The sequence below is a fragment of the Bison bison genome, unplaced genomic scaffold (assembly GCF_000754665.1).
Source record: "Bison bison bison isolate TAMUID 2011002044 unplaced genomic scaffold, Bison_UMD1.0 scf7180017864072, whole genome shotgun sequence".
NCBI lineage: Eukaryota > Metazoa > Chordata > Mammalia > Artiodactyla > Bovidae > Bison > Bison bison.
The window spans coordinates 3,088,610-3,101,091 of record NW_011494644.1 but is presented as its reverse complement, the minus strand read 5'-3'; the positions used below and the strand labels follow the sequence as shown (position 1 = coordinate 3,101,091).

The window sequence follows — 12,482 nt, the reverse complement described above, 5'->3', positions numbered from 1 at the left end:
CTGACTTTATTTTTCTGGGCTCCAAAATCACTGCAGATGGTGATTGCAGCCATGAAATTAAAAGACACTTACTCCTTGGAAGGAAAATTATGACCAACCTAGACAGCATATTAAAAAGCAGAGATATTACTTTGTCCACAAAAGTCCATCTAGTCAAGGCTATTGTTTTTCCAGTAGTCATGTACGGATATGAGAGTTGGACAATAAAGAAAGCTGAGCACAGCAGAATTGATGTTTTTGAACTGTGGTGTTGGAGAAGACTCTTGAGAGTCCCTTGGACAGCAAGGAGATCCAACCAGTCCATCCTAAAGGATATCAGTCCTGGGTGTTCATTGGAAGGACTGATGTTGAAGCTGAAACTCCAAAACTTTGGCCCCCTGATGCGAAGAATTGACTCAGTTGAAAAGACCCTGACGCTGGAAAAGATTGAGGACAGGTGGAGAAGGGGATGACAGAGGATTATGTGGTTGGATGGTATCACTGTCTCAATGGACATGGGTTTGTGTAGACTGGCAGTTGGTGATGGACAGGGAGGCCTGGCATGCTGTGGTTCATGGGGGTCACAAAGAGTTGGACACAACTGAGCCACTGAACTAAACTGAACTGATAGATAAATAACTTCTTGCTACAAACTAGCAAGGCGGCACTCTTTCTGCCCCCTTCGGAGGTCTATGTCAGAAGCTTTCTCTATCTCTTTCATGCTTTAATAAAACTTTATTACACAAAAGCTCTGCGTGATCAAGCCTCGTCACTGACCCCGGATCGAATTCCTCGCCTCTGGAGGCCAAGAATCCTAGCATTGTTCACGGCTTGTAGCCAAAACCTTTCCTTCCACGACAGTTTGGATGGGGCAGATCATGCTGATCTCCAGAGTGCAGTGGCCTAAAGTGGGATCTTAGTTTCTTGACCGGGAATCAAACCCAGGCTGTGGCTGTGAAAGCACTGAATCTTAACCACTAGACTATGAGGGCTATTGGGCTTGAAAAAGGAGTTCGGCCCTTGTCTTCTTTGTAGAAAAAATTAAGCAACTACAGAAGATAGTGAAGCAGCTACAGCTTATTAGAAGAAAAGTACATGTGGAAAGCTAGAGTCACGTTTTTGAGGTGGCTTAAATTGCTACATGGGGGCAGTTCTCCAGGTTCCCTCTAGCCAGTCATATTGCTTTGTTGTGCTTTTTGCCCATATTTGGCCTGATTCAGGGTTCTCCTCAATGTGCCCACACATCTTTTAACAAAGATGGATTCCAGCATGAGTGTGACTGTGGTTATATAAGTCTGCATGGATGGACCTGTATGTCTGAGTTTCTACGTCTGTGAGTATATCGATTGTGACTGAATTTTCCATTGCACAGCTATTATTGAGTGTCTTTCTGTTTTTCTCTCTATGCACTTGTGTGTTTGCATTTTTGTCACGAATTGAGTGTACATTGGTTGTGTAAATCTGTGTGTGTCTGTGACTCAGGCCTTACATATTAGATATGTGTGTATGTGTCTCAGGGCATATATACCCTTGGAGTTGTGTTTGTATTTTATATGTATGGGAGTGTGTTGTACGTGAAGTTGCTGTTCCTTTGGATGTTCCTTTTTGTATCTGTCTGTCTTCTTCTTTGTATCTATTTGCATGTGTCTGTGTTCTGTATTTGCATCTGTCTCTGCCTGCATGTCGGAGAAGGCAATGGCACCCCACTCCAGTACTCTTGCCTGGAAAATCCCATGGATGGAGGAATCTGGTAGGCTGCGGTCCATGGGGTCCCTAAGAGTCGGACATGACTGAGCAACTTCACTTTCACTTTTCACTTTCATGCATTGGAGAAGGAAATGGCAACCCACTCCAGTGTTCTTGCCTGGAGAATCCCAGGGATGGGGGAGCCTGGTGGGCTGCCGTCTATGGGGTCACACAGAGTCGGACATGACTGATGCGACTTAGCAGCAGCAGCAGCTGCCGGCATGTTTGTTTTGTGCCTCCATAAAATATGTGTGGGTCTGTCCTATGCGATTGTTTCCCGTGGCCCTGAGTATGTGCACCTGTGTGTGTGTGTGTGTGTGTGTGTGTTCCCCTCAGAGTCATTGCCTTTGTTGGTCTGCATGTGAGCCATACATGAGTCCACCACCTGAGTCCCCAGGGGAGGCTGGGGGGATTCTGTGCCTAGTGTCTCCATGTCTGTGGTGTCTGTGTATTTCCTTATGAGTCTGTATATCTGTACACCCGAGGGCAGCTGCAGAGGGGATCTGCCTATCGGTGACCCCCAGGAATGGGTGAGAAGGGTGACGGTGTGTGCTTTTCTCACTCCCAGATTCAACCTCTTCTGCCTCCACTCCTTCTGCCTCCCGCTTGCTCCTTGAAAGAAAAGCTATGGCCAACCTACACAGCGTATTAAAAAGCAGAGACATCACTTTGCCGACAAAGGTCTGTGTTGTCAAAGCTATGGTTTTTCCAGGAGTCATGTATGGATATGAGAGTTGGACTATAAAGAAAGCTGTGTGTGAAGAATTGATGCTTTTGAACTGTGGTGTTAGAGAACTCTTGAGAGTCCTTTGGACTGCAAGGAGACCAAACCAGTCAACCCTAAAGGAAATCAGTCCTGAAGCTGATACTCCAATACTTTGGCCATCTGATGCGAAGAGCTGACTCATTAGAAAAGACCCTGACTGGGAAAGATTGAAGGCGGGAGGAGAAGGGGATGACAGAGAATGAGATGGTCCACCAACCTGATGGACATGAGTATGAGCAAGCTCTGGGAGTTGGTGATGGACAGGGAAGCCTAGCGTGCTGTAGTCCATGGGGTTGCAAAGAGTTGGACATGACTGAGCGACTGAACTGAACTGCCTCCACTCCTTCCAGCCTCTTGGTGGTTCCGTCTCAGTCTGCATGGATGAATGGAGTGAAGGATTAGTTCACAGAATCACAGGCCAAGGGGATCAGAGGGCCCTGGATGGCATAATAAGGAGGGGTGTCTGGGGAGGATTTTGGGCCCCTGGGAAGAGGCTGGGGAACAAAGCTCCTGGGTCCCTTGGAAGAGCTGGTGGAGTCCTGCAGGACTCCTGGGTCCCCAGAGGGTAGGACTCTCACTCACCTGTGCTGACCCCAGCTCAATCTGCAAGCACCAACATCAGCATTATTAGTCAGGGGAGAGGCAGCAGATCCACTGGATGGTGGCAGATGAGAAGTGTAGCCACCAAGCTGGGCTGCCCTCCCCTCTACTCCATTCCTTAGACACCACAAATGCCCTGCCTCCTGCCTCACTCTCTAGTTGGGCAGAGGCAAGCCAGATCCCTGGGGCCCCACAGATTGTCCTCCTAGACTTTCAGCTCCTGGTCATTGAATGAGTGTGAGGGGTCATCCAGAGTCTCTGGAACCAGGAGGGAGAATCAGGCCCTGGGGCAATCTTTGATGGGGATTCTGGGAATTACAGAGGGCCAGCACTTAGCTATGGTGTTAGAGAAGACTCTTGTGAGTCCCTTGGACTGCAAGGAGATCAAACCAGTCAATCCAAAAGGAAATCAGTCCTGAATACTCATTGGAAGGACTGATGCTGAGGCTGAAGCCACCTGATGCAAAGAACTGACTCATTGAAAAAGACCCTGATGCTGGGAAAGATTGAAGGCAGGAGAAGAAGGGGATGACAGAGGATGAAATGGTTGGATGGCATCACTGACTTAATGGACATGAGTTTGAGCAAGCTCAGGGAGTTGGTGTTGGACAGGGGAGCCTGGCATGCTGCAGTCCATGGGTCGCATAGAGTGGGACATGAGTGAGTGACTGAACTGAACTGAGCATTTAGCACAAGATTTCTCAAAATAAACACACAACAGAGTCACTGTTGATGTTAACTCAAATATTTTATTTCCTCTCTGAGCGCTCACCTGGGAAATCTGAGAGGAACAGGGAACTTGAAGAAAGGATAGTGACTGATATTAATTTAAAAGTGCCAAAATGCTGGAATGTTAGCCTTCCTGGTTCTCTTTCAGGTCACCGCTCTCAACATTCCTCTCCTCATCTCACCATCGTGAGGAAACTGAGGCAGTTAGGAATTTGGCCAAGATCACAGGATGACTTCAGAAGTTGTTGCCAACTACTTCTGACCAAACTCCTTCTTCCGAAGCTCACTTCTCTTTATCTTGCCAGTGATGGTTTTGGGCAGCTCTGAGACAAACTCCACCTGGATGAAGGTAAAGCAAACCCATTCCAGTTGAGTTCCCCTGACCCCCATCATTTTCAATCAACTCCCAGCAGCTCTCCTCCTTTGCCCCTTCACAGACCCCCAGACAGGTGGACACCGTGGGACAGTCTGGTTCCACCATTTTTGTCAGATTCTTCTCCTACCCTCTGAAGTTGGATGCAGCCCTTTGATGTACTTTGGCCAATGACATATGAGTAGGAGTGAAGTATGCCACCTCTAATAAAAAAGCTGGGAATCATTGAGACAGGCCACCTTCTCTGTGCATCTCTTCCAGTACTTTGGTGGGTACCTACAAGGCAGTTGCTCCTTTATCCTGGTCCCAAGATGAGAAGATGTGGAACAAAGGCCCCAGGAAAGCCATGGTGGACAAGTGGCATGAGCAAGAAAGACCTCTTCCTTGTTACAATCCACTACAAAATCGGGGCTGTTTGTTACCCACAGTAACATCTAACCCTTCTTAACTGCTGCTGCTGCTAAGTCGCTTCAGTTGTGTCCAACTCTGTGCGAACCCATAGACGGCAGCCCACCAGGTTCCCCCTTCCCTGGCATTCTCTGGGCAAGAACACTGGAGTGGGTTGCCGTTTCCTTCTCCAATGCATGAAAGTGAAAAGTGAAACTGAAGTTGTTCAGTCATGTCTGACTCTTCGTGACCCCATGGACTGCAGCCTACCAGGCTCCTCCATCCATGGGATTTTCCAGGTAAGAGTACTGGAGTGGGTTGCCATTGCCTTCTCCAACAAATAGTATAGTATTATATATATTCTTTCATAGCCTGCATTTTTATCTCAATACTATATTGTCATGATATTTTTATGTTAAAAATAAAAATCACATTTTAAGTTGCAGAATAATATTAAATTTCTTGAATAATTTAATCCTTTATCTATTGTTGAACATTTTTTGTATGTTGTTCATGGTATTTAAAACAAATGAAGTTGAATAAAAAGTATCAGAATGTATTACATGTTGTTAGGATAAATATCGTTTTGCTAATTTTTCTTTGTTATATACATATATGTATACTGGATGGCAATATAAAATGTATATTTCACTACAAATAATGTTTTTCAAAAGTTTGGAAGTTGCTGATTTGGATGTCTTTTTCAAATTTTGAAAGATTGTAAATAATTTACGTGGATATCTTTGGACAATTGTCTAGTATTTTTTCTTTAGGTTGACAAGCCAGCAATGGATGAGTTTCTAACACAGGATAGAGGTTCTATCCAATTAAGTGGGCTCCCCAACACCCATAAACTGAAAAGCTTCTTCTGTAGGCAAAACTTTTAATTCTCTTGGGTGCTTCTGCTTCACCCCAGCTACACAACATCCTATGAGACCGAGGCAGTGGAATCCCCAGAAGCGCTCAAAGGGACCAGACCCCACCCAGCTGCTCTCGCTCACCTTCCTCGGGTACTTGTATGGGGCTGTCACTGACTTGACATGCTGCTGCAGCTCCTTGGTGAGCTCGCCTGGGTCACGGCTCGAGAATTCCGGGTTCAGGACAATAAATGCCTTCACTACCTGCAGTAAAGAACCAGCGTGGAGACTCAGTTCAAAAAGTAAATGCTTGGCACTTCCAGGGGTTAAGACTCTCCTCTGCAGCAGAGGGCAGTGCTCCATCCCTGGTCAGGGAACTAAGATCCCACATACTATACCACACTGCGTGGCCAAAAATAAAACAAAGGGTAAATGCTCATTACATTAATGGAAAAACAAACGGACAGTTGAGCTTTTAGAAATCTGAATACTTGTGATTTCCACTTTTTGCCCTGGAAAAGTCACTTAACTTCTTTTAATCTCAATTTCCTTTCCTGTGAAATGGGGAGAAAAGAGGTTCATTCTTCATCAGGTTTATGTAAAGATTCCATGAGATAATGCATATAAAACATGAAGCTAGTTTAAATTTATCTGCATTCCTCTCATTGTTATCACCATTTTCACTAGGTAGGTAGAGTTCTATGGACATTTAATAATTGTTAAAACTTGGCACTTAATAAATGTTGGTAATCTACTAGTTTCATATTATTACTTATGTCTTCATTTAATTTCACAGGGATTGTACACAGAAGGTATTCAATGAACACTTGCTGAATCAATGAATGTATCCTCTGGACCCAGAGTCCTCAATTTCCCTTTTGACTCTACCACTCATTAGCTGCGTAATCCAGACAAGTTATTTAACCTCTTCATGCCTCTGTTTCCTTCTCTGTAAAAAGGTATGAAAAGAGTAATTCATTGTGCTCTGTGAGGGATAAATAAACTGGTGCATAGAAAGGGTTCATTAACTCCTAGATGCCGCATTCCCAATCAGCATCATTTCAGTCACAGATGAGGCCACAGTGCCCCCTGATGTCCACATAGTGTTAAGTGCACATGTACACTGCCCTCCCTCCACCCAAGGCTGGGTAGGTATGGGCCTGGACCATGCATGGACATGTCTCCCCAGGCCCACACCCAGCCACGATGACCCCATGTCTTCCTCCTCACCTCGCCTCGAACCGGGTCCGGGCTGCTCACCACAGCAGACTCAGCCACCGCTGGGTGCTCTGCCAGGGCATTCTCTACTTCTGCTGGCCCAATGCGGTATCTGCAGGACCAATGGTTCCTTTTGAGCAAATTCCAGGGCTAGGGTGACCCAGGCCCTCAGGTCTCACCTTTTGGAGAGATACATCTTCTCCTGGCACAGAGGGGAACTGTCACAGGGAGCCAGAGGCCTGTGCAAAGGCTGTGTAAGAGGACTGAAATGTGGATTCCTGAAGTCAAGCAGCTTCCTCTGGCATAAAAACTCTTTATCTTCAACATTTGTTGAAATTTTACATCCTGTTCCTAAACTATGTAATGTGTCATTTTATTTCCTTTATAAATTATTTAAGACTTAGGGACAACAGAATTGGAATCAGACCGTTTTAGTTTAAATCTGGGCTGTACCCTCTACTGTCTTGGAAACTTCAGGCAAGTTTTTCTCCATTGGTCACTGATTCAGTTTCCTCAAGTAAAATGAGCATAATCAAGGGAATTCCCTGGTGGTTCAGTGGTTAGGACTCTGTGCTTCCACTGCCAAGGGCACAGGTTCAATTCCCACTCAGGGAAATAAGATCCCTCATGCTGCACAGTGTGGGCCTCCTCCCCTAAAATTAAAAAAAAAAAAAATAGAATGGGCATAGTCACAGCTGCCTTCTAGCATTGAGAAGTGGATTGTATAAGACACTGCACAGAGCGCTGTCACATAATACATATTCCATAAAGGTGAATTTTATTATTGTTGTTGTTATGTTTTTTTGTGGTGTGTGCTTCATCAGAGGAGCACACAGAATAAGCTCCCTCAGCAAAGAGGGACCAAAGTAAAGTTTTCCTTCCCAGTCCCTTTAAATTGCATGATGACTTACCATGGTTCAGAACAAGTCTGAGAGTCCACCACCAATGCACGAAGGATCTGGGCAAGCTAGATCCCACGAGGCATATGAGAGTGATACCTTCTGGCTCAGGGTCAGCTACACCTACCCGGATGCATTGATGACATCGTCACTCCTCCCAAGGAACCAGAAGTAGCCCTCTTCGTCAATAGTTGCTCTGTCCCCAGTGTTATAAAAGTCCCCACATTCCACTTCAGCTGTTTTCTCTGGGTTATCCTGCAAAGAGAACAGCACTCCTTTGTTGAAAGCAATGAGTTTAGAGATGATGAGCCTCAACACAGGGTTCAGATACTGGCTTCAAATCCTGCTCTACCTGACTTGGGCAGTTTTTATATCTCTCTATTTTCATTGCATGCAAGCACTCAATGCATGCTACTGGTAAAATAGTGAACAATACTAAGCAAATTTTAAGAGCATTAAAAAAAATAACAACTCAGTTTTGTGTGGTACTCCAGTAGAATAAAATTTCTACTAGAGTATAATTCCATTTATTTCATTCACTCTTATAAGCTCAGCATTCACACAGTGCCTGGACAGATGGGAGATGTCAATAAATGTTTGCTGAATGAATTTTCTTCTCAAAAGATTACCTATTTGAGCCTCACACAAAGACTGTGAAAATGGTGTTTTAATTAAACTTTTAAGATAATTGTATATTTGCATGCAGTTATGAGAAATAATTGGACTTCTCTGGTGGTCCAGATGGTAAAGAATCCACCTGTGAAGTGAGAAAGGTGGGTTCGATCCCTGGGTTGGGAATATCCCCTGGAGGAGGAAATGGCAACCAACTCCAGTATTCTTGCCTGGAGAATCCCCACGGGCAGAGGAGCCTGGCAGCCTACAGTCCATGAGGTCACAAAGAGTGGGACACAACTAAATGACTAAGCACAGAATAAGAAATAATATGGGCTTCCCTAGTGGCTCAGATGGTAAAGAATCTGCCTGCAATGTAGGAGACCCAGGTTCAATCCCTGGGTTGGGAAGATTCTCTGGAGAAGGAAATGGCAACCAGCTCCAGTATTCCTGCCTGAAGAATTCCATGGACAGAGGAGCCTGGCGGGCTACAGTCCATGGGGTCCCAAAGAGTTGGACATGACTAAGCAACTAACACTTTCACTTTCATATGAAATAATAAGAGCGATCTTACCTACCTTTACATGGTTTCTCCCCATAGTAACATCTTGCAAAAATAATGTTCAATATCACAACTAGGACACTGATATTGATACCATCCACAAATCTTACTCAGATTTTTTATCTGCACTCACATGTGTGGAAAAAGACATTCCTTTCAATTAGGAGTCAAAAGAGAGCTGAGATAGCTATCAAATAGTAAACAAAGTAAACTTGAAGTTAAATGTGTTACAAGTGATAAGAAAAGGACATTATATATTGAAAAAAGGGTTAACTCACCAAGACTATATAATGTTTAGAAGCAAATATGCATTTGACAGCCTAGTACCAAATATTTGATGCAAACACTGACAGGGAGAAATCAGAATTATATAAAGGGAGAAATCAGAATAATATAAAGTAAACATTGACAGAATTCAAGGGAGACATACGCAGTTCTATAATAAAAATGGAAGAGTTCAATATATTACTTTCAATAATGGATAGAACAAGCACGTGGAAGGGGAGTAGAGAGCTACAGTTCAGTGGGAACAGAATTTCTTCTGGGAATGGTGAAATTTTTCTGCAGATGCATAGGGGTGATGGTTGTCCAATATTCTAAATTTTACTCAGTGCTACTGAATTGTATGCTCAAGAATAGTGAAAAGAGTAAACTTTATGTTACATGTATGTATATATTTTACTTCAAGAAAAAGGAAATGAAAGAACAGAATAGAAATCAACAAATCTTAGTGGAACAGTGATGTCTCTTTGCCATGAGAACATGTGAAATGGGAGAAATCGATGTGGCCATATGTGAAGACATTTTTGCAAAATAAAATACGTCATGTACAATTTTTTTAAAGTAATTTCTCTTGACCACCCCAGTTCAATTTAACAAGAATCTCTGTGGTTGGATCCTACCATTTAAAAAATATTTCCTCAAATCATTCTAACTTGTAAACAGGATTAAGGACTGATGATCTGTATGCCTGTTACTCTATATTTCTCTTTTATCCAACCTTTAAATTGTGCTACTGAGAATAAGGCTAAGACTTGCATATTTGCTTCTCAGCATAGGACCATGAGAGAACCAGGATTCCCTTCCCACTTCAGGCCTTAGTGTGAGGACAACAATGACACCAGTGGCTGTGACTTTACAGAAAGGAGATGGAGTCTGAGATCAGTTTCAGGGCTTGTCTACACTTCCACAGTCAATCTCGGAAGCTAAGAATTTCCTTTCGGTGGCCACTGCTAGCCAGAGTTTGTCTGATGAAGAGTTATAGCAGGTTTCCTTATATTTATTGTAGATTCCTTTATTGTAGATTTCTCTAATCTCTGAATTTCTCATTTAGAGTTTGGGGCCTAAAATACATCACCTTGAACTCTAATCCTGCCATTTATTTTGTCTTGGGGAAAACATGTCAATTTTTCAATATGCATTTTTTTCCTCTGAAATAGGGGATAAAGACACCCCTGGAGGCTCAGCAAGATTTAATAGATTTGTGTCCATCCTGTTGGTAGTATGTTGGTATGATTTGAACCCATTCAAAGCCAACATTCTTAACCATAAGAGATAGTTGGACTTCAAGTCTGTTGGTTCTGAAGTTAAGCTGTTTTCTACTCCATTAGTCATCCTGTAAGTGTCAGATGGGTTATGATAGAAAGGGATGTGAGATTAAGAGCTTTGAGATTAATTAGAACAGATTTCATTGACCTGGCGTGAATAAAGGAAGATGGAAGACGTTTCAGAATGCAGAGTTGAGTTTAGTCTGTTATCACCTACACAACTCCCTGTGAGGATTCTTGGAGCTGTTTGGAAGCAGATGGTGTGTTCTTACCTCATAGTACATGAAGAGGCCTATGGGCCTGGTGGGCTTGATCCTGATGCCAATGTTTCCTTCCGTGTTGGGAGGCTGGATATTGCCCTTGTCATCAATGATCTGGAGCAAGAGATCTGTGAATCCCACCCTGCAAGGATCCCCAACATTCCTGCCCCACTCAAATATTGCCTGGCCTATTCATGTGACACAGTAGGGGTAACTGCGGAAAGGGGTTGTGATACAGGAGCCCTCTCAGAAAATAATAAAACTGTCAGAAGTCTTTGAAGCCAGCAAATGGAGAAATCCAAGTCATGGGTGAATCTATTTGTTTCATAGATATATACACATCCCAAATGTGTCTTCAAGCTAGAAAATATGGATCAGGAAAGACTAAAAGCACCAGCAGTGGAGAGAGCCTCCAGCGCTACAGTAAGTACTCTTTCTCCAGGCTAGGTGAGCGAGGCCTCTGGACATCCCGGAAAGCTGCACTCATGCCCAGAACATTGCACTCATGCCCAGGACATTTCTCAACAGAAACTTCCCCAGGAAATTAGAGGAAATGTAGGCAGAGAGTAGAAAGGACAACTGGGAGGCATGGCTGGTTCTGTCATCTCCTGCCACACAATGGTCTAATCTTAGCCAAACACTAACTGCTCTCTGCCAATATCTTTCCCATCAAACCTGAATGTCAAAGGGTGGGATGGCCTTCCCCATGGAACCTGGCTTGATCTTCATCCCCCGGAGAGTGCCACAGCTTATTCCCTGTTTACAAAAGAAGAGAACTGGAGTTGGCCAAGAGTCTAGGCTGATCACAAAGCTTCAAGAATCAAACACAGCATCCGTGCTCACAAATGTCATTTAATGCTGTGCAAAGAGCCCTTGTGGGGAAGCTGGAAGGCATTGACCCAATTCTAGTCAGCAGGCATTCACTGCATCTGACATGAACTGGGACTGAGCCTGATGCTGGGTCTGATTCCAGTGGGAGAGGCCAAGAAGAAGCAGAGGAGTCAGCTCCAGGCTGGGGGCGTATAATGTAGGGTGTGGAGTTCACACTTTATACTGGACATGTGTCAGTGTCCCAGAGGAAGGCCATGAACCCATTTAATAAACACTTACTTGGAGCTGCCTCAACTACTTTTCAGAGTTGTGTTGAAATTATTCACATAGTTCATGTTGTCCCCTTTGCACTGCCCTACTCCTTTGGTCTTCCTGATGAAGCTTTTTCCTTCTTAACGGTTCTCTAAAATATTATTTGGGCTTCCCTGGTGGCTTAGAGGTTAAAGCGTCTGCCTGCAATGCTGGAAATCTGGGTTCGACCCCTGGGTCAGGAAGATCTCCTGGAGAAGGAAATGGCAACCCACTCCAGTATTCTTGCCTGGAGAATCCCACGGACAGAGGAGCCTGGTGGGCTACAGTCCACGGGGTCGCAAAGAGGTGGACACGACTGAGCGACTTCACTTTCACTTTCAAAATATCATTCTTGCTAGAGTTAAGAGCTTTATATCCAGATAGACCACAGGTTGAATCTTGACTCCACCCTTTACTAGCCACATACCAATTAATCCCCCTTGATGTCCTCTCTGTCAAAAGAGGATAATTATAACATTTATCACTTTGAGTGCTTTTGAGTGTGAGCCAGGCATACATCAAGTATTCAGTAAACAACTACTTCTAACTATCATTCAGGTCCCAAGAAAAGTAAGTTGGAAGATTTTCTTTCTGTAGTATTTTCCCCCACACTTCCATTGTTGCCAGTGGGGCATTATGTTTGTTTTTGTTAGTCTGTTTCCCTCAGTAGATAATGAGCATTCAGAGAATAGAGATGTCCCACCCATCTTTGCACCTCCAGCATCTAAACACAATATCTACCTAAAAACCAACAATGAAAACCATAAATGCAGTAGGAGTTCAGCACTGTGCCCAGAAATGTGTATAGTTTCTTCCATTTACCTT

The 12,482-nt window shown here is 43.9% G+C and overlaps 1 protein-coding gene across 2 annotated transcripts in view; it reads right to left on the bottom strand.

Moving 5' to 3' along the window:
- Positions 1–3,820: 3,820 nt before the first annotated feature.
- ACSM1 (acyl-CoA synthetase medium-chain family member 1) overlaps positions 3,821–12,482 on the bottom strand; it is a 64,549-nt gene continuing 55,887 nt past the window's right edge. For both annotated transcript variants that reach the window (XM_010837143.1, XM_010837142.1), the window contains exons 9-14: positions 11,211–11,291; positions 10,548–10,649; positions 7,682–7,809; positions 6,668–6,767; positions 5,582–5,701; positions 3,821–4,159 (exon numbers count right to left, since the gene is read on the bottom strand). In XM_010837143.1, the coding sequence (XP_010835445.1) occupies positions 4,073–4,159; positions 5,582–5,701; positions 6,668–6,767; positions 7,682–7,809; positions 10,548–10,649; positions 11,211–11,291 (618 nt within the window). In that variant the 3' untranslated portion in view covers positions 3,821–4,072. The remainder of the gene's footprint in view (positions 4,160–5,581; positions 5,702–6,667; positions 6,768–7,681; positions 7,810–10,547; positions 10,650–11,210; positions 11,292–12,482) is intronic.